A 24,764-nucleotide genomic window follows, 5' to 3' on the forward strand; every position below is an offset into this window, starting at 1 on the left:
CAACTATATTTCTAGCTTAAAACGGTTAGTGTGCAGTTAGCACAAGCTTGTAGCGCAGTGTAATGTGTTGTAAATTCCAAGTGTAAATGGGCAAACGTTGTCCCACCTCTTTTTATGGGTTGAGACATCAGCGTATCGTCCTCAACCAACTGACAGCTTCACGGGGCGTTTAAGTTAAGGGGCCGAACCAGTTGCAATGGAACTGGGCCTGCAACTCGTGCCGAAGACTGAGGACTGAAGACTGGAGACTGTAGACTGGAGACTGAAGACTGAAGACTGGGGACCTGGTGTCGGTCCCTGTCCAGGGGCATTGATTCATTGCATCAACTGCAAATCTGCTGATGCCGTGTAAATATAAATAATATGTAGTTTTATGTTTCTTATACTCTTGCAGTGGATAGTATAAGTTTGTAAAGCAACTTGTAACACACAGTCTCTAAAAAGTATTTACTACTATATATTCTTGTTCACGATGATAAATCGACTACATCTGCTTTTATGATATACGATTATTTCGCTTAGTTTTTATGCTACATTGAGTATCTGTATCTATAGTATCTATATTATATAGCTGTCAAAGGAATTATCAGCAAAAAAATCAAATAGTATTTAGTATAAATAAATTTGTGGTTTTTTTAAATAACTTAAAGTAGTATATCTTAAAATAGTCTCTACACTGATAAAAAAAATATTGTAAAATCAAGATTTTAGTCACAAAACTAAGAATTTTGGTTTAAAAAGTGCGTCGAGAACATAAAATTCTTAGAAATGTATAATATAGTACATATTTATACTTTCCTAACAATTAAAGATTTGTATTCTTGTTTTAAGAACTTTGATTTTTTAGATTAATATTCTTAGTATAAGTAATATGGTCTTATAATGTTCTTATTTTAAGAACAAAATATTTAAGATGAATGTTCTTGATTTGGAAGTTGGTTTTTTTATTTTCAGTGTATAATCTTATCAAAGTAGCGAAGAGTTTGAGAGTAAAAAACATGATCGTTTTTCTAGATAAGTATTTTAACAAATAAAAAAAAATATTTATTTTTAGGAAGCGTAACTTAGTGTAACTTTTGAATAACAATTTGCTTAAAAAACTACATTTTTCAGCAAGGGTATCAAATCTTCGGTGCGGCTTATAAATATTTAATTTGTATTTTGTTTGTTTTTTTTTCTTTTTTTTTAATGGCATCAAGTGCACGCATTTGGTAAGTGTTTAGTTTTTACGTTTATCAATGGTTTTATCGTCTTTGGTAATTTTGCGCTAGTTACCATAAATGTTTTGGGGCGAGGTTTGAATTTCTCCATGTAAACTGGGTGATACATATTTATACGCATATGTATTAATGTATATGAGTCCCAGTGGAAATGATTGAATGATTGAAATACTTTTGGACATGGCGTGATAGTTGTTGTTTAAATTAGAGAAATAGAAATTTTAATAAGTCAATTTGACCGCAGTGGAATTTGAGGTAATAAAAGGATTAATTCAGCCTAAACTCCACATTAATCCGCAGCTTAAATACCTAAACTAAGAATTGTATTCTAATGCTTCTTTATAATTCAAATGCAGAATGAATTTAGATGCCAGATCATGATCAAAATTACATTCCGCATGAAAATCGGTTCAGTTTTGGCAAAGTTATGAAATTTTTGATTGGTTCAATTTTAACCAGGCAACTTAACAAGTCCGAATTTTTGTCTAATTTGGTATGATTTTTAAAAAAATAATTTATACTTCTCAGAATTGAATTTAAAGTGTTGTTTTACACTAATTACGATATAAGGAATCGATTAAAAGTAAAAACTTGAGAGTTTAAATTTTAAATTTTCAAAATTCCCTTAGCATCGAAATCGAATCTTGGCGATGATAATATTTAAATGCAGAATGAATAAAGAGGCCGATTCATGATCAAAATGACATTCCATTCGAAAATCGGTTCAGTTTTGACAAAGTTATGAGTGTTTGAAGTTAGTCAGACTTTGGATCTAACAACTTTACAAGTCAAAATTTTTGTACAATTTCCCATGATTTTTTACTAAAAAATGAAAGGTCCCAAAATCAAGTTTAAAGTGTTGTTTTATACTAATTTCGATATAAGGAGTTGATTAAAAGTGAAAATTTGAGATTTAAAATTTTCAATTTTCAAAATTCCAAAGGGTGGACCCTTTGCATCGAAATACAAAATCTAGATCTTGAGGATAAACATTTTTTTAACTAAATTAAATTAGAATGTTGATCTTTAGTATTATTTTTATTTATATTTCATAACAAAAAAAAAAAACAATTATATTACATATTCAGAATTCGATAAGATGTTAAACATTGAGCTATTTACAGTTATGTATAGTATAGTGTACCATATAAAGAGAAATCTAGTTAAGATAGTAAATTAAGTGAGAGTATGCATATATTTATAAAGATATTTTCTCAGCTGAACTGCAGCTGTACAGCTTTAGAGTCTTAGGCGTCTTCTACTGCCAAGTGCTGGGCACCATCTGGACGGGATTGGCCAGGAATGCCGGAGCCGGCAAGGCGTCAACACTGCGGATAAGAAAAAAGGCGAAAATGTTAGAGATTTAAGCTGGAGTTGGAGTTGGAATTGGCTACCTGATTGGCTGTGCGGTTTCCGCGAGGATTGTGCGATAGAAACGTGGACGAGGCGCCACATAATTGGCGGATGCAAAGCTCCGGGGATTGGCAATGGGGAAACGTATGTTGGCATTGCCACGGAGATTTGGTCTCGAGATGCGCGCATTAGCACCAGGTGCTCCAGCTGCACCCGCTGCTCCAGCGGCACCAGCGGCTCCGGCACCACCAGCACCGCCTGCTCCGCCAGCACCTCCGGCTCCTCCAGCTCCACCAACACCACCAGCACCACCAGCACCGCCCACAGCGTTGCCGAAACCGAAGCCAAAGTTACCCAAACCGGCGCCTCCAACGGGTATCGGAGCCGTATACATGGCGGACAATTGAATGGGCACAAAGGCGGGCAGTGATACCGTTAATGGCACACCGGCTGGCGGTGCCGCTGGTGCCTCTGGTGCTGGTGCTGGTGCTGGTGCCGGTTCTGGCTCCGGTTCGGGCTCAGGCTCCGGCTCAGGCTCTGGTTCCGGCTCTGGCTCCGGCTCCGGTTCGGGTTCAGGCGCTGGCGTGGGCTTCGGTTTCGCCTCGGCCTTCCAGGCACTCAGCAGCGCCAATACCTCATCCTTGGTGATGGCATTGTGACCATGACCATGACCATGACCATGACTGTGTATATGCCGCGGCGGCAACTCAAAGCTGGGACCCAAATTCCAGCCACTGTTCCAGCCGCTGGGCGGTGAGCTGAACAGCGAACGCTCCGCACGGCCAGGATGAAAGAATTGAGCCGTGGCCAGACTGATGAGACAGCTGGATGCGAGAAGGAGGAGCGTCAAGGATTGCATGTTGTTACACTTTGGATGCACGTTGTATGTCTGCGCGATAATGGGCCAACTTGGCTGTCTTATATATGCCACAAACTGTGGCAGCCACACAACTTTATGGACAACTTGATGGCGGGAATACGTACGGTACGTACGTCGCGAATTGGGTTAGACTGACAGGCCGGAAGTGAGACAGACCTGTCTGTCCGTCTATGCGTCTGTCCGTCTATGCGTCTGTCCGTCTGTGCGTCTGTCCGTCTGTGCGTCTGTCTGTCTGTCTGGCCAGGCTTAAGCCTAGCCTAGCCTGGCATTGGCATTTGGTCAACTGGTTCAAATGCTCGCCTGGCATGATTAGGAAGGCGCTGTGTGGCTGTGATTGTGGTGGTGTCGCTGTTGTTGTTGTTTGTGGCATCCACATGCCGCCATTTAAGGCCGCATTGCATCACAATGCAGTTGAGCAAACTGGTTCAAAATCAAAATTCCCCTCCAGCTTTAGACACTATGTTGTGTTGTCCAGTGTACATTGATTAAGTGTTTCTCACTTTATTTGTATTCATTCCATTTTCATTTTCATTTTATAGTATCAAACTGAGGCTCTTAAGCATTCACATTACAAATAAATAAATAAATGTACATTATTTCTGAGCTATCATTAAAAAAAAATTTAATAATAATGAAATTTGATTTCACTATCATTGAAAAAAATTAAAATAAATTTGTATTCATTTGTATTAATTTCATTTTCATTTTATAGTTTCAAACTGAGTCTCTTAAGCATTAACGTTACAGATAAATAATAAATAATTGTTTATAAAATAACGAAAATTTAATTTCATTAGCATGGGTAATTAATTTTTGAATCTCAATTTAATTAAGCTGTAATCATAATGAATTAATATGTTTGTAAAGATTATAGTAATAAAAGTATTAATTATTCCAATTTCAAAATGGCATAAAAAGTTAATAGTTTCAATGAAAACTTAAGTTCATTACCATGGCAAATGAATAAAAACTTACTTTCATTAGCATTTATTTCAAATTTGAATTACGCAATGAAAAGGAATGTATTGGCATTACTTTGGCTTTAACATTGAAAATTTTAATGAAAACTAAATTTCATTAGAATGGATATGCTTCTAGAAACTTAGCTTCCATGAAACTCTAATTGAATTAGCTTTAATTATTATTATTATTGTATCTTTAAATATAGCTAGTTTAAAGTAAAAATAATGAAATAACATATTCCTATTATTAAAATTGTTATTAATGAAATGATTTATATTTTCTACTGCAATTACAAAATGAAAATGTCAAAAATGTTGATAATTTCAATGAAAGATTAATTTTATTAGCATTGATAATACATATTTTAGGCAAAAATTAAACATTGTAGAATATATATTCATTATTTGGTCTTGCCATTCCTATTTTCAAAAATTTGCAAAAATATACAGTCACAGAATTGAAATTAAAACGTGTTTTTTTTCGGTGGTAAACATTTGCTTTTATTATAATCAGTCAATCCATATAATCGCATTCAGATCGTTCAAATATAAAGACAGTGATGGTTGTTTAAAGTTTGTAAGCAATTAGTATGCATATTTGAATTGAGTAATGGGTATCTTAAAGTCGAGTTTAGTTAAGTGGCAGCTGAATGTGGCAATCCCATGATTTTTCATCCTCATGAAATTGTATTAACACAAGCTCATAGGTAACAATGCTGCCAGCGACCTGTAAGATAAGTCATTTTCAATTAATGTCACTTCTTGCATGCCACAAATCATCAGAAATCACAAATCAATCGATCGATCAATCGATAAATTGTCACTCACTGTTAGAAAGAGCTTCCTGGTAATGTTGAAAAATTTGAGACCACTCAACGAGACATTGTCCGCTGACAGTTCGGCTGCCAGTCGTGACACCTCGTCGTGATATGCCACGTGTGGCACGAGTCGCAGCAGACGAAGTGGCTCACGAGCCCGATCATTGACAGATGACACGAACAACAGGACAGCTGTCGACCGACCGATAAGGAACGATAGCGAGAAGTAAAAGTAGACAGCGTGCACTGTGGATGGCATTGTGCTAAACGGAATAGAGATCAGAGAGATGACAGAGGAAGATATAGATTATATAGAAATTAAATAGAGAGATATAGATTGTATAGAAATTACTATCTATCTTAAATTATTATTAGAGTAACTACTCATTTTGAAGTATGATTAACCTAATCTGAACGAAATGGATGAAAAATTTTTTGAAATAATGTCAAAAGGACAGTATGGGAAAAACGACATTGATTGACGGTATAGCAAAAAAGAACAGTGATTGAATTAAATTGAGTTTTTTAATTTTGATGCAGAACCAAATTAGAGTCCAAATATTGATCAAATTAATATTCGCCAAGGAAATCGGTAAAGATTTGACAAACTTATAGCAGTGTGAAATTTTTTAAAAAAGTGTCAAGTGTAAAGAACAATGACATCGATCAATAAAAAAAAAAAAATGGACAGTGATGTGACAAAAAATGAATTTTCCAATTTCGATGCAGAAATTAGAGGCCAAATAATGGTTAAATTGATGTTCCGTAAGGAAATCGGTTAGAATATAAGAAAGTTATGACAGCTTAAAGTTTTTGATAAAGTGTCAGGGGGAAAGTATGGTAAAAATTAACAGTGATCGAAAATATAGAAAAAATGGACAGTAATGGAGAAAAATTTAATTTTCCAATTTTGATGAAGAATTAAATTAGAGGTCAAATGTTGAAAAAATTGACTTTCCGCAAGGAAATCGGTTGAGTTTTGACAAAGTTATGACAGTTTGAAGTATTTCAAAAAGTGTCATAGGGAAAGTATGACAGAAATGGACAGTGATCGAAAGTATGCAAAAATAGACAGTAATATAAAAAAATTAAATTTTCCAATTTTGATGCAGAATCAAATTAGAGGCCAAATAATGATAAAATTGACATTCCGCAAGGAAATCGGTTAAGATTTGCCAAAGTTATGACAGCTTAAATTTTTTTAAAAAGTTGTCATAGGAAAAGTATGACACAAAAGTACAGTGATTGAAAGTATGCAAAAATGGACAGTAATGTAAAAAAAAAAAAATTTCCAATTTTGATGCAGAATCGCAGTAGAGGGCATATAATGATAAAATTTGCATTCCGCAAGGAAATCGGTTAAGATTTGCCAAAGTTATGACAGTTTGAAGTTTTCAATTCAAAAATGTATAATGTAATATCAGCTAATATCTGAAACCCAAACTCATTGCTCACTTGATGCTCTTGAGCAGCTGCAGGCAAATGAAATACAAATTGCTGCCAAAGGAAATGAGGACAAGTCCGGAAACGGCGTCGTCCACATCGTAAATGAGTTCCACAATTGAGCGATAACGTGTGCGTGTGTGTGTCCAAAATTCCTCAGGCATTGGCTGCAAGCAAGCGACAAGTGTGGATTGTAAATTGTCCACTGCGGACCGTGTGGAATGTGTGTGTGTGTGGAACGTGATCAAAGTGATCCGCATTCACGCTCACCTGTTGCACCACATGTTGCAAGTGGTGCGTGAGACGAGTCAACAGATCGCTGAGTCCAATGCCCAGCAGCATTAGGAATATATCCATATAGTTCCAGCCGAAAGTAAGCCACACATTCTGAATCTTAGCCAGCCAGGCGAGCCAGTTCGAGTAGGGAAAGATATAGAAGATCTGCAGTCCAGCACTATACAAATACGATTCAATGGGATCCTTACGCGTTGGACAAAAGTCATAGTAAACCGCTGAGATAATGCTGAGCAAGTGTTCCACTGTAAGCAACCAGATTCTATGAGTACACTGCAAGAAATTGTTTGATGCGAACTGCTTCTTATAAAGAATATTCTTAGTAATAGATGTTAAATGTTATGTTTTTTTATATTGTTATTTTTGGCACAAAATTGAAAATTAAAAATTTGTGATTTTTTTTAGAAGTTGAAATTTTAAAACCTGTCGTCTAAAAAATGCGTCGAAAATTAAAAGTTTTTAAAAACATAGGTTACATATGGACTTTAAAGTGTTCTTATTTTTATACCCTGAGCCCATTGAAAATGGGCAAAAAAAAAGGGTATAATGTGATTGTTAGAATGTATGCAACAGGCAGAAGGGGGCGTGGCAGACCCCCCAAGTATATATAATCTTGATCAGGATCAACAGCTGAGTCGATTGAGCCATGTCCGTCTGTCTGTCCTTCTGTCTATCTGTCCGTCTGTCTGTCTGTCTGTCTGTCTGTCTGTCTGTCCGTCTGTTTGAACGCATCGATCTCAAAAACCATAAGAGCTAAAGACTTGAAACTTGGTATGTAGGTTTCTGGACGCCATAGGCAGATCAAGTTTATTTTTATTTTTGGATCGGACCACTATATCATATAGCTGCCACAGAACGTTACGTCGAAAATGAAGTTTTACCATAGAAATGTTTTTTATTTGTTAAGATATCTTAACCAAACTGATAAAAAATGCATCTGGGCTGGTATTATGCATCCTGATCAAGTTTGGTTAAAATCGGTCCACTATATCATATAGCTGCTTAATCAATAATTAAGTTAAAGTATGAAAAAGTTTTTTGTTTTTTGAGATATCCTAATCAAACTGATATAATATGCATTTAAGTTGGTTTTGTACATTCCGACCAAATTTGGTTTAATTCGGCTCCATATATCATAAAGTAATGAAATATTCAAAAATAGTTTAAAACTTAAAAAAAAAATGATAATATAAATAATTTAATTAATGCTTTAAAAACTTTAGGCTTAAAACTGTATAGATAAAAAAGTATAAAAGAAAAATTACAATTTATCCAGCTTTTTTGATACTTTTGTAAATTTTTTAAAAATTTTTTCAAAATATCTTTTTTTAAAAAAATAATTTGGTGTGTTCCAGATATACAAACAAACCGAAAGCCAACTAAAAACTCATACATTTAAGGTTGGTTTACATTTCAGGAACATCCGTAAATTTAGCGAAAATTCATGATTTTAGTAGTATATCATTTTTATCAGTGTTCATACTACTATATAATAAGGCAGAATACTGAGATGCTTAACTGAGTGAGAGTGAGAAGAGCGCCAATGCAACATGTTGTATGCGTCGTGCCAGATGCTCCCGATGTCTCCAGCTCCTGTAATGTGGCAACTGCTGCTCCACATTCATCCATTGTCGCATCAGTGAAGGCCAGCGATGTGCCAATTGCAGAAAACAATAGGATCCCAGTAGATTTCCCGCATGGAATATAATGGGCTCTGTAAAGTAGAAAGGTTTTACAGATTTTAACTTTAATAGACTCTGAGATACAATGAAGTCTGTCATATTTTCAAACTATAGTTATCAAAATAAAATTTTACCAGATATTGAGTTAGGAATTTTTTTTTAAAAACTGTATTCAAAATAAAATTTTGTCTAAAATTGTCATATAATATAATTCCAAGAAAAGTGTTTATCAAATTTATATACTATAAAGTGTTTAGTCTCGAAAAAAAGCTATAGTCATAAAACTTTAGATGTAGTAAGGCTTTTCCCGATTTTCGGAGGTGAAAATGACTCATAATTCTTACATATGACAATTTTGAAATGAGCTTATGCTTTAATGAAAAAAAGATATAAGCAAAGTTAAAAAACAGATTTTTTAATTAAGCTTGAAGATTAATTTGTCATTATAATTAATTATATCTTAATTATAGATAAATATCAGTGGTGTTCCTGGTTTTTGTTGTGTTTTCGTTTACATTTCTGGAACACTTCTGTATATATTGTTTCTTAAATCAGATGAAAAATCAGATAAGATAATAAAAACAAGATATGCTCAAAATAGTTGCATTTAATTATTTTTATTCTCATACGTCTGAGTAAATCAGACTTTGGTGAAACATAAATCTAGAGAACTATATTATAAGTTATAAAATTTTTATAAAATTGTTATTAAAAAATTATTTTTATTTTTATACAGTATTAAAAGCAATTAAATTAAAACATGGTCAAAATGCAGTGGGTCAAATAAGCTGAGAGCCACTGCATAAGGTCAACTCACCCACATTGCGTACATCGAGCAAACTGTGGGCCGCCATATTGATGCTGAAGATGGTGTCCACCACCGTGGAGCAGATGTATATAATGGAGTACCAGGTGCGCCAGCTACGCCGACTAAAATATAATCCCTGCGCCGTTGCCGCATAAATGCCACAAACTGGCATCAGACTGAAGCATTGGGCAATTGCGAGCACTGTGAATGGCAAATTGGCAATTTGGTAAATTGGCTAATTAAATTTGGTAAGCATAAACGAGCTGCATTTGGCCAAAAACAGATGCTCACCTGGCGCAATCGCCTGATGAAAGCTGCCGTTGTGCATAAAATGCCGCCTTGTGTCGCCTCGTTTTCTTTCTTTAAAAAGCAGCAATCACAATTAAAATGAATGCATTAAAAAAATATTATTTCATTGAGTGGAAAAATTCCAGAAATACTATTTCTTTTTATTTTTTTTTTATTGTGCTTTAATTTCCTTATTATTTTACATTCATTAAATCTATATATAATATAAATTTATGCAGAGTTTAGAATTTTCTTTACAACTGAATTTTATTTTCATATTTTGCATTTATTTTCATATTTTGAAATTGCATTAAGTTTTTAATTGACAGATTTTTTGTTTAGATCATAAAATAAGTGTGATATTTTAACAAAAATTCGACACACACAAAAAAAATATTTTAAATTGGTTAAAATGGTTTTAAAATGGTTAAAACAAAAAATAGAAGGAAGAGATTTATTTATTTTAAATTTAAAAAAAAATTAAATAAAATGTTATTAATTTTTAAATTGTGAAAGAAAAAAATTATGTTTGATATTTGAATAAAAAATCGATGCAAGTACACAAAAAAAAAAGAATTTCAAAATTTTTTGATCATTTTTTTTTACTATTTTAAATTTCTATAACAAAAATTAGAAGCAAGTGATTTATTTTATGATTTTAAATTTTAATTTAATTTTAATGAATTTTTTTAATTGACAAATTTTGTTTTAGTTAAGAAATAAAGATTAAAGAAATTAAATTTACTTTTTTTAAATATACAAGTGGATTAAAATTTAAGATTTTTGTTTTACAAATTTATTTTCTAAAAATAAACAAATCAATTTTTATTTATAATTTTTGTTTTATTCATTTTAAGAGACCATTGGTAAAGTGTATTTTATGTGGTGTTGCAGGAACTAAGGGGGCTAGGAGAAGGGGAAGGGGTGTTGCACTCACCTCGCCAAGAGGCATTGCGTTGTTGCTTTTGTTGCACTTGTTGCAGCCAGCTCTGTCCATGTTGCCTCAGTTGTTGCAGCAGCTGGCGACGTCGACGCTGTTGATTGCGGTACATTCGCAACATGACTGACAGCAGATAACGGTACTTAAATTTAGCACTGCTTTACAGCAAGCAGTGCAGCTCATTTGCAATTCCGTAAATCATATCAGATCCAAATCTTTTTATTGTCATCGACACGCGCATTCTTCTAATGACCTTTTAATTGTGCAAAATTGTGAAAATGACGCTGCAAGAATTTAAGTAAAATTAAATTTATTCAGACATACTTAACAGACTGACTGCAAATGTGATTAAAAGAATAATTACCGATTAAAAAAGCTGGACTTAAAAATAAAATAAGTTTAATTTTTCCTACCCCAGACGTCATTTTTAACTTTCTTCGCATCAGTTCATAATTCTTATTTAATATTTATTATAATTGTAAATTCTTTATATAATTTTTAGTCTTATTAGTCATATTATAATATTTTTGGCCCACTGCATTAGTTGTGTATTCTTAAATAAATGATAAATATAAAAAAAATTTATTTAAAAAAAAAACAGGGAATAACACCGAAACCGGTACCGAAATCGTTAACCGAATCTAACCGTTTCATTTTTTATAGCGGAACTAAAACCATATCCGAATGAAAATTCTCTGTCAAGAACCGAATACCGAAACGTTTGTACCGGTACGGTTGTGGTAAAGTTGCTAGGTCAAAGAGTTGTCCAACTTTCAACTGTCATAACTTGATCAAAACTGAATAGATTTACAAACGGAATGTCATTTTGAACATGATTCGGCCTCTAAATTCATTCTGTATTCAATTTTTGTTCATTTAGAAAATTTAATTATTTTCGACCAAGACTCGATTTCGATGCTAAGGGTCCCCCCTTTGATATTTTGAAAATTCAAAATTTTAAATCTCGAGTTTTCACTTTTAATCAACTCCTTACATCGTACTTAGTATAAAACAACACTTTAAACTTGATTCTGAGACCTTTAATTTTTTTGTAAAAAATCATGTGAGATTGAACAAAAATTTGGACTTGTAAAGTGACTAGCACCGAAGTCTGACCAACTTCAAACCTTCATAACTTTATTAAAACTGAATCGATTTTCAAGTGGAATGTCATTTTGGCCTTGTTTTGGCCTCTTAAATCATTCTGCATTTAAATTTTATTAAATTCTTAAAAAAAAAAATTCTTTAGATTCTACTAGATATTGACTTCGATGCTAAGGGTCCCCCCTTTGATATTTTGAAAATTCAAAATTTTAAATCTCGAGTTTTCACTTTTAATCAACTCTTTATAACGTACTTAGTATAAAACAACACTTTAAACTTGATTCTGAGACCTTTCATTTTTTTGTAAAAAAACATGTGAAATTGAACAAAAATTTTGACTTGTAAAGTTGCTAGATCCAAAGACTGACCAACTTCAAACTGTCATAAATTTGGCAAAACTATACCGATTTTCAAACGGAATGCCATTTTAATCAGAATTTGGCCTCTAAATACTCTCAACATTTTATTTTTTTTGATTCGTTTTTTGCCTTAAGTCTGTTTATTTCGATGTCATATTTATTATTGTACCGTTGCGTACCGGTACTGATACCGGAACCAAATAAAAAAAACTGAAATAGAACCTTTTACAGAAATAGTTATTTCGGGACGTACCTGAACCGAAACTATAACCCATATTTGTTTCGGTTTAATATAAGAAAAATTGAAGCAAATAAAAAAAAACACTAAACTTAAATGCACCCAAAAGCAAAAAATATGTGATGATTATACAGTTTTTTCTTTAATTAAAAAAAAATTTAAATATGTTAAGAAACAAATAGACTTGCAAAATAAAATTCTTAAAATGTATCTAATACATGAAATATTTTTCTTCGATTGTTTTATGACAAGATTGTCATTAATCAATACGAGTAGAGTATTATATAATATGTTCAATTTTAAAAACTATTAATATTTATAAGCATTTATTTTAAATTTGCATTTTTTTTGTTGCCAAGTCTGTATAAAGTTTTTGTAATCGTTAAAAATTGCCACTTAAATCCATAAACATGAAGTAGGAAAACATCGCATGCGGATAACAATAAAAATAAAATAAAATATAAAAAAAAACATCACACACCCACAACGTCAAAAACTGGAACGAAAGCATGGAAAGACACCGGCATAACAATAAAAATAAACTGCTTGAAAACTGCTTTTGGGATGTCAACAACAACTTTTACTCAAACACAAATATGTAAAGAAACAAAAACACTGCGAGTTTTGCAACATACTCGAATTTACTCGTACTTGATTTTAATTAAATATTTTATAAATCAAGCAATTTTATCCACAGTGCTGCATAAAATTGATAACTTGCAGAGTAATTATTATAACTACTTTATGCATGTATACGTATTTACTTAATGGCTGTAACGCTTAGACAAAGTGGAAAACGAGCCGTAAATAAATGCATTAAAAATATGAAATTATCAAGTGAATGAGAAATGTTCATAAGTTAACCGGTTGCAAATGAAAAAGTGTGATTTTTGCAATGTTATTATCAGATTTTCGACAACAAGTGGTGCGTCTGGTTGAGTTAACAGTGCGTTTTAATAATCCGGTTGATTAACTTATTATACGTAGGCTTATGTCGCAGATAACTCACTGTGTTTGTGAGCAAGCAGTGCAAGCATTTAGATATGTACATGTCCCGGTTAACGGCTTACATTGAAACCGGAAAAATATTCATCGAAATGACGTTTTTTAATTGTTTTTGTAATTATTCAAAAACTTATAATTCAATATTGTTTAAGAAAATAAAATTTAACTTTATTAATTAATAATTAATAATATTGTACCAATTTCAATCGGTTAATACCGGTTAGAGGTTACGGTTTCCATTACGGTTTTAGTTCTTAAAAGATTTTAAGTTTTATTATAAAAATTACCAAATGGACACAAATCTTGAGCTGAGGAGGTATATAAACCGGTTCGCGAACCGAACGTTTAGTCTTGCTCGATTATGCGAGTCATTGAACAGTACCTTTACCAAATTTTTGGCTATAATACATACTTAGAAAACCAAAAACTAATTTTATAATTAAAAATATTTTAAGCTCTTTAAAAATTTAATAAATCTTTGTTGTTTTTCTTTTGTATTAATTATGTTGTAATCTGAATAATGAAATGAAAATCTTATCGCGATTTTGATGCCAAATAAAATGGCGGCTAAGCGGGACTTAGTTGTAGTTGTAGTTGTAGCTGGTAGCAAAGTGTAGTAGGTCGCTTAATGTGTTATTTGTGGCTGGATTCCGGATTTCACTTTTCGCATAAATAATTGTCACACATTGGCTGAGCTGGATGCGGATGCCTGTGAATTTGAGCCTGTTTATTCAACTGAAGTTAACGGATCAACGGCAGTTTGTTGCATCAACTTTTAATTGCTGCGTTTAGACGAAACGTGTTTCAATAAGCAAACATACACATACACACCTACACTGTAAATAATTGTGCAAGTCATTTGTTATGCACACACAGCTCAGGGTTAATATTCCATATTTCCGCACAGTTCAAATAAAAATGTAAATCAAAAAATATTTAAAATTTTTCATAAAATTACTTCAAAGAAAAGTGATAAATTGCTGCATTTCGTTTGTTGCTCAACTGGTGGTTATTTTTGAAATCAAAAGTGGTGCAGACAGCAAGTAATTGATCTCCTTTTTTCTTTTTTGTCCACATTTATTTGGCTTTGGTGTCTGAGAAGAAACTCGTTACATTTACAGGATGTGTAGGATAAAATCAACTGGTTTCAGATTTATATCATATCATTTGTAAACAATAATAATACGTTATGCAAAAGCCAATATAAGTCAAGTCTTATACAAGTGTCAAGTTCAAAAAAGAAAACATATTATTTTCGTTTCCGCCTTTGTTAAATTACTTGGTTTTTAGCAATTTCACATGTATATGATAGTCACATAGTCAGATATTTAATCATATTTGTCAATTTGCAAACCTACAACTATTATAATTGCTACAGATATTACGTTAACTGTTAAAATTTAATTCAAACTGCGCGCTTTAAAATGTTGACATTTACCGTTTGGTTATCGATCGCACTTTAGGGTTAACAGTGTCATTTGAGGACAACAGCGCAGTGCTGCCATAAGTCAACTTTACCAGCGATTCCAATCCCTTTTTTTTCATAATAAAATAAAAATTTTAAGTGAAAAAAATTATCAGAGAAATAAGGAACGTAAAAATTGCTGGATAGGAAATGTTTCAGAAAAGTCTTAGGCTTATTAATTTTAAAAATGGATAGATATGTTCTCAAAAAGAATGATATGGCAGCACTGCAACAGCGGCTTAACATTAACATTGCGCCAACATCATTTGTTGTTGTTTCGCCGCTAGATTCGGACGTGTTAAATTCTCTGCCCTTTCAAATTTCGCTTTTGTTGTTGACAAATTGCCAGTGGCTGCAAACCGTTATTTGTTATTTATCTGTTATTAACGCAAGACGTTCAACATTTGATCTCCAGCCAAATCGAGTCAGCAACAACAACAAAAATAATAACAATGTCGCGTACGAGTTTGCCAACAATTTCGAATAACATTTAAACATTTAAGCCGTGAATTGTGTGACGTGCAAACGAAAGTTATTTTTTTGGCCGTGTTGTGTGTTTGTAATGATGTGCAGCACACATCAAAATGCAATTACAATTCAACAGTGTATAAAACCCTTAAACTAATTTCTGCAAACATCTGCATTTAATAAATCAACGATCAACGGGTAAGCAACTAAATGAAACCAGTTAATAATACATACAAATATACATTTGTATGTAATAACGAGTCGCTTTTGTGGCTTTGACTTGATTGTGAGTGTGCGTGTGTATTTAAGTGCGTTAGTGTGCGTGCATATGTGGCTTCAAAATATAATTTGAAACATTGCGCATGCAGTTGTTGTTGTAGCTCCTATTATTGTTGTTGTTGTTGTTAATGCCATGATAAAGAATAAACGGCTGTTTGCCTGCAATCGAATGACGTTTCCCACCCCCTCTCTTTCACTCTCTCTCTCTCTATCTTCCAGCTGCTCTCAGCTCATTCAGGCAGAGATCAGCATCAGTCGCAGCAGCTAATACAACAAACACACACACACACACATACGCACACACATGCGACTTTTATCGTACACACACTGACTGCAATATCCAAAACGAATTCACATTCATCTTCGTTCGCTTCACTTTGTTTTTGCTTTTTTTTTGTGTTTTCGTTTTCCTCTCAAATTTTTGCTTATTTACTTTTGTTTTTGTTTCTGTTGCGCTGCCCGTCCTGCCAGTGAGTTGCATAGCTATCAGCTATGAGTGTGTAAGCTGTGAGCTGCTCTTGCACACTCCCTCCCACAAACGCATCAGCATCAGTGTTGCCAACTTTGAGAGGCCTTAAATAAGCTAGAAAAGGCTAGATTTGCAAGAAATAGCTATTATAGTTTTAAGTTGGATTTTATACCCTGCATTAAAAGGAAATAATCATTAATTTATCCAACCAGTTATTGAAAATATTTCTAGTAGTTTTTTTTTTTTAACTTTAAAAGTAGCTAGAAATTTTGCGCGCTGCTATTTAAAAATTTTACACGCACTTCTCACTCGAAAAACTGCAAATCTGGCGGGAAAAGAGCTGACTCGACAACACAGACCATGATCATCATCTTTTGTTTTTTGTTTGTTTTGACCGAAGTCTGGCTCTTCTGTCGCGTCTGTCTTTTGGCTTTGACCAAACAGAGCAGCCAGCAGCTGATGATTCATCCGCCCATACACGGAAACGGCTTTTGTCTTTTTGGCGACAACTGCAATGGGCCTCAAAGCTCGACTCATTCAAGATGTGTGTAAAAAAAACCCGCTACTCATACTTAATATATAACCTTTCTCTGTTCCGGTCTCTCGTGCATATGTATTTATAATTTAAATAATGTTAGAATTATAATATTATTAAGTTTTTGTTATTGTTATAACCACGCTAATCGCCAATATGCAAAGTAAGGTATTTTATTTTCATTTTCGATTAGTCAGCACACAAGTTTTTATAACCTGAACTCGACTTTAAATAGGTAGGGTATGATAAGTTGTAAGCGAAATATAAAATGACAAAAGGCAGAAAATATGATTAAAGAACAAATATTGTAATGTGGCTGAACCATTTTTCTTTAATTCCAAAAACTTTGAAACATTTATAAAATAGCTAGATTGATATTCATTTGCACTGCTTGCAAGCAGTACACTTAACATATATGCATTTGCTTACTGGGTAGCTTCTAGTCGAGTCTAGCTGTTCTTTTTTTTTATCTTACAAACTTGACACAAAATTTGTATATGATATTAAATAAATGCTGATGCCGGATCCCAACAAAGTTTTATTTTTCCCTTGACATAACTTGAGTCGAGGCTTTAAAGCTGCGACTTTTCAGATTGATTGATTGCTCAAGTCAGATTTAAATTCAAGACTCAATTGAATTAAGATATTGCAGATAAGACGACGATAACGTGTAAACATAATATGTATGTATGTTAAAACTTTATATAAATCATCAAAAACGAGGGTGGATTCAAAACTAACATACAATATGTTAAGCTTGAAAAGTTAATGAAAAGGAATACCTCTTAAAAATGTATTAAAATTCAGTTGAACTATAGTTTAATAAGATTTGGACATAAACCAGTTACAGAAGGCATAAACAGTTTTTATTTAAAGTTAAGTTAATAAATAAATAGGTAGAAAACTACTTTATAAAGAAAATCAAGTGTAATATGAAAAGGAATCAATCTGTAATGTTTCAAAAAGGTAAAGCAACCGACAAAACAAGTTGCTTGTAAATATATAGAAAATAACATTATAAATAGAGACTTTAAGGAGTGTTCCAGAAATGTTAACCAACCAAATAACAATCAAAAATGTTTAGATTTTCGGATAGTTTGTATTTCTGGAACACCCCTGCAAAAGTGAATTTTTAAAATTTCCCATGATTTTTTTTTTTTTTGTATAGTAAGTTTTATTTAAATCTAAGATGTTTGATGTCTCGCTTACTAACTGAGCGACCCTCGCTGGCGTAAGCAACCCCAAAAAGCATATATAGATACATTCCGATATATGCTTACAATCCTGACCCTCTGTCAACGGAATTCTCTTCTATATGAAGATATATACACATACATATGTACATAGTTATGTATCCCATGCATGACTGAGACTGCTTATCTCTAATATCACTGTGGCCCCCCCTTTAGTTTTCAGTGTTGGCGGTGGGGCAGATTGCAGAGAGGGGGAATGATATGGGGGAGAAGAGACTTAACACACACACACACACACGAGGCATGCATATTCAGATTTAAATATTTGTGTCATACCCTCCCCAATTCCAAAAGAAGTAAAGACAACAACAAGTAGAAGAATATAATGATGAAGAAGAAGCAGAAAAAGAAGAGCACAAACACACAATATATACATACATACATACATATATATATATAGAGAACACACACATGTTGATCAGGCATGAAAGCGGGCCGCATTTTACCCCGAAACCAAACAGAGCCTAAAAACTCAGATGTGATGGGAAAAACTGTAAAGGAAGGGGCGACGAGGGAAGCGGAGGGGAAGCGGAGGGGAGTGTGTTGCGGGGGCTGTTGCAAGAACATGTTTGTTGTTGTTGTTGTTGCTGCTGCAAATGCAGAGTCACCGGAAACGGCGTTAAATGCGTAACAAGGCGCTTTTCAATTTAACCGATCCAAATACAAATAAAAAGCATTAAATAAATGAAATTGTGTGTATGCAAAACATTTCACATTGCGACCGACCTGACGGACTGACACTTCTTGTTATCTGCGTGGATAAAACGCCAAACGAGAGAATCAAACTGTCACATATAAAAAAAAAAAATAAAGAAACAATTTACTGAAAAACAGATACAACCAATTAAATACCCTACAGAAGCTTACATTTTTTTTAATTTATTACATACTTTTTTACTAAAAATTTCAGTTTTATTTCTAACATTCACAGAAATTTAATACCTCAAAAGACCATTTATTTTTAAAATTTATTACATACTTTAATATCTAAGATTGAAGTTCTTATTTTCAAAATTTTATACTAAAAATTTGAGTCTTATTTCTAACATTCACAGAAATTTAATACCCCAAAAGACCATTTTTTTTAAAAAATTTATTACATACTTTAATATCTAAGATTGGAGTTCTTATTTCCAAAATTCAGAAAAAATTTCTTTAAATTAAAAACTTAAGGTAATATTTCATCGATCTTTAAAACAGGTTTAAATAATATTATTTTCAACTTGATGAAAATTGAATAGATACTGCTTATGTATCATAAAAATGATAAAAAAAATAATAAAATTTTTGCCTATGATTTGTATAGGTTATAGTAAACCGATTTGAGCCATACCAACATATATACTATATGCCATATTAAAAAGCCGCTGTACCAAATTTCAACCATGTAACATCCATAAGAGCTGAGTTCACATAGGCTATACGAGCTTAAATCACATTTGAATCTATTTACGACTAAGTTGAATTATGATGTTGCTAAAAAAAAAAAATAAAAGCGTTTTTCTTTTCTAACTTAAATGTTAACCTTTGATTTGCATGACAGCTATAGGTTATAGCTAACCGATTTGAGCCATACCAACATATATACTATATGGCATATTAAAAAGCCGCTACACCAAATTTCAACCATGTAACATCCATAAGAGCTGAGTTCACATAGGCTATAACAGCTAAAATGCTTTGAGGGCATGTTAACGCTACATATTTGATGGCAAAATGATAACACCCTCGCGGCCTTAGGGTATACATACAAAACTGAACTCAACTCAAACGCAACGAGAAACAAACAGAGCTTAATTGAAATTTTTCATTGCTCTGCGATGATATTTTTTTGTGGTTGCAACATTTCGATATTGAGCGGCGCGTCGCAAAGTTCGGTTCAAGTTCTGCCTGCAACATGTGTTAGAAAAAAAACAAAAAAAGAAGGAAATTAAAAAAAAAAAAATATTTCATTACAGATTCGAGTTCTGTTCTTGAATCAGTCTTAGCACAATCTATCTTTCTCTCTGGCTTTGTCTATAAGGTGGGTTGACCAATTTTCTTAAGTCGTCGCTGACCTTTTGACTGCTTATCTTCGCCAGTGTTTTTTGTTTTTTTTTTTTTTTAAATTGGTCATAAAAATGTATACGAGAAAATGCATTTAAAACGGTTGCTGATAGCGCCTCAAAGTTGCATGATTCGAAAATGTTGACTTCCAACCAAATGATAATGATAACATAACATTAAACAAAATTCAGGGGAAACAATATCGACAAAACGAAACAAAGAAAAAATCAGTTCCGGTGCTTTAAATACGCTGTGTCAGGATTACTAATACAAATATTCGAATTAATAAAAAAAAAAAAAAAAAAAAAACGAATGTGAAATGAAATTTTTTATGCAATGTGTCTAAAAATTAAAGGAATAATTACAGCCAGTTTTTCAATAAAATAGTTGAAATCGAAACAAAGTACAGCTGCTCTCCAAGAAGGAAGACATTAAATTTTATAAATCTGAATTTGGATAAGTTAAATTAAGCTGAATATGAATGTTTTAAAAAAAATAAACAGATTTAAAAGATCATATTCAGATTTGAGACATTGTTTCGCTGATTTCAAGAAAGACAGTATTCTAAGAGCGATATTTATAGAAATTGTCATTTTGATGCCAAGTTATTGAAAAAATAAACTAAAATTTCTGTAAAAATTCTAATATTAATATCAATATTGTATACTTTTTTAAAACTGAAGGCGATTAAATTCCGGAATAATTCCGTCAATTTCAAAAACATTTTTTTATATTTTTGAAAACCAAATAAACCTACATACTCTGAAAAAATTCGGTTTCTGTGATGAAAGTGTAGAAATGTAGCAGTGAAACATACAGAATAGAACAATGAACAAAGCTGTAGTTGCGGAGTGCACGACTATTCGCTACCCTGTACATAAAAAAAGAAAAAAAATCCAACTAAAAATCAAATTTAAAAAACTTGATTTTAGCTTGAATTTTAGCAAATTTAAAAAACTTGATTTTAGCTTGAATTTTTTAAGAATGTATTCAGGATATAATTCTTAAATTTGGATAATACGTAGATAAAATGGCGCAGAAATAAAAAAAATCGATTTTGGAAAAACTGAGAAGCCAAAATTATTTGATATAACTGAAAACAAATATTACAGAGCCCCAAAAACTAAAATAATGTTAAGAAAAACCGGGCTTGATTAAAGTATTTCATACTTGGTTAATGAGAATCCAGGATTACCGTACTTCTGTCACCGCATTGGATTAATTTTAGCCCGGAATCCCGGATTTTTATTTTCTGTGTAGGTATATGTATTTAGGAACTGATGGAAAATATATCTAGAAATACACCCAAAGCAATACATTAATTAAATAATAGATAATAATACCCTACATTCATTTAATATTAATATGCATGTCTGCATGTATGTGTGCTTCGCTTTTGCAGCATGGATGCCCCCACACAATCTATATACCCGCATTCCGCAACGCTTTTTGCTGCCATCAGTGCCTGTGTTTTTGTGACCATCGGCGTATTCGGTAAGTGGTCCCTTCTAATAATCTGTAATCTCCGCTCTTTAGATATATGCTGATATATTATTGTACATTTTTTGTATATTATATTATTGCAGGAAATCTGATAACGCTGCTGGCGCTACTCAAAAGTCCGACGATACGTGAACATGCGACAACCGCCTTTGTCATATCCCTAAGTATATCGGATCTATTATTCTGCTCCTTCAGCCTGCCATTAACAGCCGTGCGTTTCTTCCAGGAGGTATGCATACAAATTTGAAAATACAACTTTTTCCATCACTGTTTATTTTTCCGTACTTCGATTACTGTTCTTTTTATTATACTTTAAACCTTTTTAAAAATTTAAAACTTTCATAACTTTGTCAAATTTCAACCGACTTTTTTGCATAATGTCAATTTATTAACTATTTGACCTCATCAGTTTTCTTAGAAGTTAAAATAAGCATCGTTTATTCTTCCATCCATTAAGCTCAACAATTTTTAAAATAAATAATGTTTTTTTCTTTAACAAAACAATTACTGGACATATTAATGAAAATATTGTCTTTTTAGAGCTGGACTTTTGGTGACACTTTATGCAAGATCTTTCCGGTTATCTTCTACGGCAATGTGGCTGTTTCATTGCTTAGTATGGTGGGCATTACACTCAATAGGTATGTTATTAAGATAGTAACTTAAATTTAAGCATAATTAACTCTTTTGTTCATCATCTAAATCAGGTACATACTCATTGCTTGCCATAGCAGATACTCACAGATCTATAGGCCCAAATTTATAACACTGCAGTTGATATTCGTTTGGGCCGTGTCCTTTTTACTGCTGGTAAGTAAGCCAGGAATGACAAATAAAAGTTTCCAAATTCAAACAAACAAAAAACCAATCTAAAAAAAATTATATGATTGTAGGAAAAGATCGTAGATATTATTTTGTTGTACAGCGTATTTATTTTTATTTTGAATATAATGTTACTTAACATGAGATTGAAAAACATTAATTTGGCAATAGCTAATTTTCAGAAAAAATTAAAAAATGTCAAAATTTGTAAATAATTTCAACTTTTATCAAAAAATCAAGGAAAACATTTTAATTTCATTTTTTATTTTAAGAATTTACAATAGAATTTTTATTTTTTTTTATATTGTAAAAAAAAATAAATAATATTAAAAATATCAGATCTAACAAGAAATACCAAGAATACTAGTACTTAATTTAAATCTTCAATTTTTATATGATAAAAGGTTATTCCATATTAAAAAAAAAGATAAAATCAAAACTCCAATTTATTCATAATTCTTTAATACAGATCAGTAATAAGGTTGTATTTTAATTATTTAAAAAAGTCAGAAGTACATATATATTTTTTAAAATTTCAGCTTCCACCCATATTGGGCATATGGGGTGAAATGGGTCTGGATGAGGCGACATTCTCATGCACGATACTCAAAAAGGAGGGTAAATCAATAAAGAAGACACTGTTCCTAATTGGTTTTCTGCTGCCGTGTCTGGTGATCATCATTTCCTATTCCTGCATCTATATAACTGTGCTGCATCAGAAGAAGAAGATACGCAGTCATGATAATTTCCAAATTGGCGCTGCCGGTGGCGGTAAGACAGCATCCGCATCCGGTTCCTATGTGACCACGACGAGCACACGAAAGGCTCGCGAGGATAATCGCCTCACTGTGATGATGGTCACAATATTCTTGTGTTTCCTCATCTGCTTTCTGCCGCTGATGCTGGCCAATGTGGTGGACGATGAACGCAAGACATCGTATCCCTGGCTGCATATCATTGCATCCGTCATGGCCTGGGCATCCAGTGTCATCAATCCGATCATCTATGCGGCCAGCAATCGCAATTACAGGTGAATAGTAATCCCAAGTTGTGACTTAAAGCATTATCATTACATTTTCATTATTATTAAGAAAATTAATGACCATCAAATCACATTTAACTAACACTTACAATTAATAAAAAAAATCGAATGCTAATGTAAAGTTATTTCACTAGCATTGAAAAATGAAATATAATCAAATGAATTTTCACTAGAAATGAATGATTGTAGTGCTAATGATATGTCATTTGAATAGTATTCAAAAATTATGATGCTAATGTAATGTTATTTCACTATTATCATTACGTTTTCATTATCATTAAATAATTATTACTAATGAAATCTCTTTTCACTAGATATTAAAAATTGTACTGCTAATGTAATGTAAATGAATTTTCAAATTGTTGAATTATTGTGCTCATATAATTTTTCATTTTACTAGAATTGATAAATTATAATGCTAATGTAATGTTATTTCACTAGCATTAAAAAATTTACTGTTAATGAAATGTAATTTTACTAGAATTGAAAAATTGTAGTGCTGATGAAATGTCATTTTATTAGCATTGAAAAATGCAATTTTAATGAAATTAAATTTTAGTAGCATTGAAAAAATTTATTTTAATGAACATTTTTGTTTCATTGTTTGTTGAAAATTAGTTGTAATTTAATGTCGAAACAAGAATGTTAATCTTATTATATTTTATCAATGCTTTAAAAATTTCATCATATTTTTTCAATGCTACAAAGTTTTTAGTTTTATCATAATTCTTTTTTCAATTGTAGTGAAATGACATATCATTAGATTTTCAATTCTAATGAGATTTTACATTATTAGCACACATAATTTTAATCCTAGTGAAATTTCTTTACGATTTTCATTATTGTTTTTTACAATTTAATTATTATTTTATTTAATCATTAATCATTTAATCATCATTCAATCAATTAATCATTATTTTTTCAATGCAAATTAAGTGACCAATGCATTACAAAATTAGTTAACTAGTCACCACACTGCAAAACCCAATTATAATTATAATTATAATCAACAGAAAATTAATATTATTTTTCGTATTATTTTCAATATTACAGAGTCGCTTATTATAAGATATTCGCATTGCTAAAGTTCTGGGGAGAACCGCTGTCACCGATGCCAAGTAGAAACTATCACCAAAGCAAAAACTCAAAGGAATTATCGGGCGTTATTCGCAGCACGCCATTGTTTCACGCTGTTCAAAAGAATAGTATTAACCAAATGTGCCAAACATATTCAGTATGAGTCTTTTGTATTCGAGTTTGCAATACATCATTAACTACTTATTAATCTATGTATTTTTTTTCCTAATTTATACAAATCTATATACATATATTATATACGAGATCGAATAAGAAAACAAACAAAAAAGAAATATAGAGAATATTATATTGTGACGATAAAAAAAAAACTCTTTTCATTTGTGGATAATTTTAAGGAATAATATAGCTAATTTCACAAAAAAAAAAAACAAATAAATAAAGATCTAATAA

General features: G+C 32.2%; 3 protein-coding genes across 4 annotated transcripts; 1 reads left to right on the forward strand and 2 right to left on the reverse strand.

Moving 5' to 3' along the window:
- Positions 1-2,478: 2,478 nt before the first annotated feature.
- Positions 2,479-3,432, reverse strand: LOC117784951 (translation initiation factor IF-2). Its single transcript, XM_034622812.1, has 2 exons — positions 2,615-3,432; positions 2,479-2,548 (listed from the first exon to the last, which is right to left on the reverse strand). The coding sequence occupies exons 1-2, from the start codon at positions 3,430-3,432 to the stop codon at positions 2,479-2,481; spliced, it is 888 nt and encodes a 295-aa protein (XP_034478703.1).
- A 1,614-nt stretch (positions 3,433-5,046) lies between these two features.
- Positions 5,047-10,809, reverse strand: LOC117784958 (gustatory receptor 5a for trehalose). Its single transcript, XM_034622823.1, has 8 exons — positions 10,686-10,809; positions 9,752-9,820; positions 9,470-9,661; positions 8,490-8,684; positions 6,947-7,215; positions 6,689-6,843; positions 5,244-5,496; positions 5,047-5,142 (listed from the first exon to the last, which is right to left on the reverse strand). The coding sequence occupies exons 1-8, from the start codon at positions 10,807-10,809 to the stop codon at positions 5,047-5,049; spliced, it is 1,353 nt and encodes a 450-aa protein (XP_034478714.1).
- A 4,322-nt stretch (positions 10,810-15,131) lies between these two features.
- LOC117793386 (protein trapped in endoderm-1) lies at positions 15,132-24,558 on the forward strand. Of its 2 annotated transcripts, none has more exons than XM_034633695.1 (7): positions 15,132-15,525; positions 21,312-21,403; positions 21,496-21,641; positions 21,953-22,053; positions 22,120-22,222; positions 22,774-23,264; positions 24,330-24,558. In XM_034633695.1, the coding sequence occupies exons 2-7, from the start codon at positions 21,313-21,315 to the stop codon at positions 24,514-24,516; spliced, it is 1,119 nt and encodes a 372-aa protein (XP_034489586.1). In that variant the 5' UTR covers positions 15,132-15,525; position 21,312; the 3' UTR covers positions 24,517-24,558. The 2 variants fall into 2 exon arrangements, with proteins under 2 accessions (XP_034489586.1, XP_034489587.1); XM_034633696.1 differs by lacking the exon at positions 15,132-15,525 and adding an exon at positions 19,659-19,886.
- Positions 24,559-24,764: the final 206 nt, after the last annotated feature.

The sequence above is a fragment of the Drosophila innubila genome, chromosome X (genome assembly GCF_004354385.1).
Source record: "Drosophila innubila isolate TH190305 chromosome X, UK_Dinn_1.0, whole genome shotgun sequence".
NCBI classification, from domain to species: Eukaryota; Metazoa; Arthropoda; class Insecta; order Diptera; family Drosophilidae; genus Drosophila; species Drosophila innubila.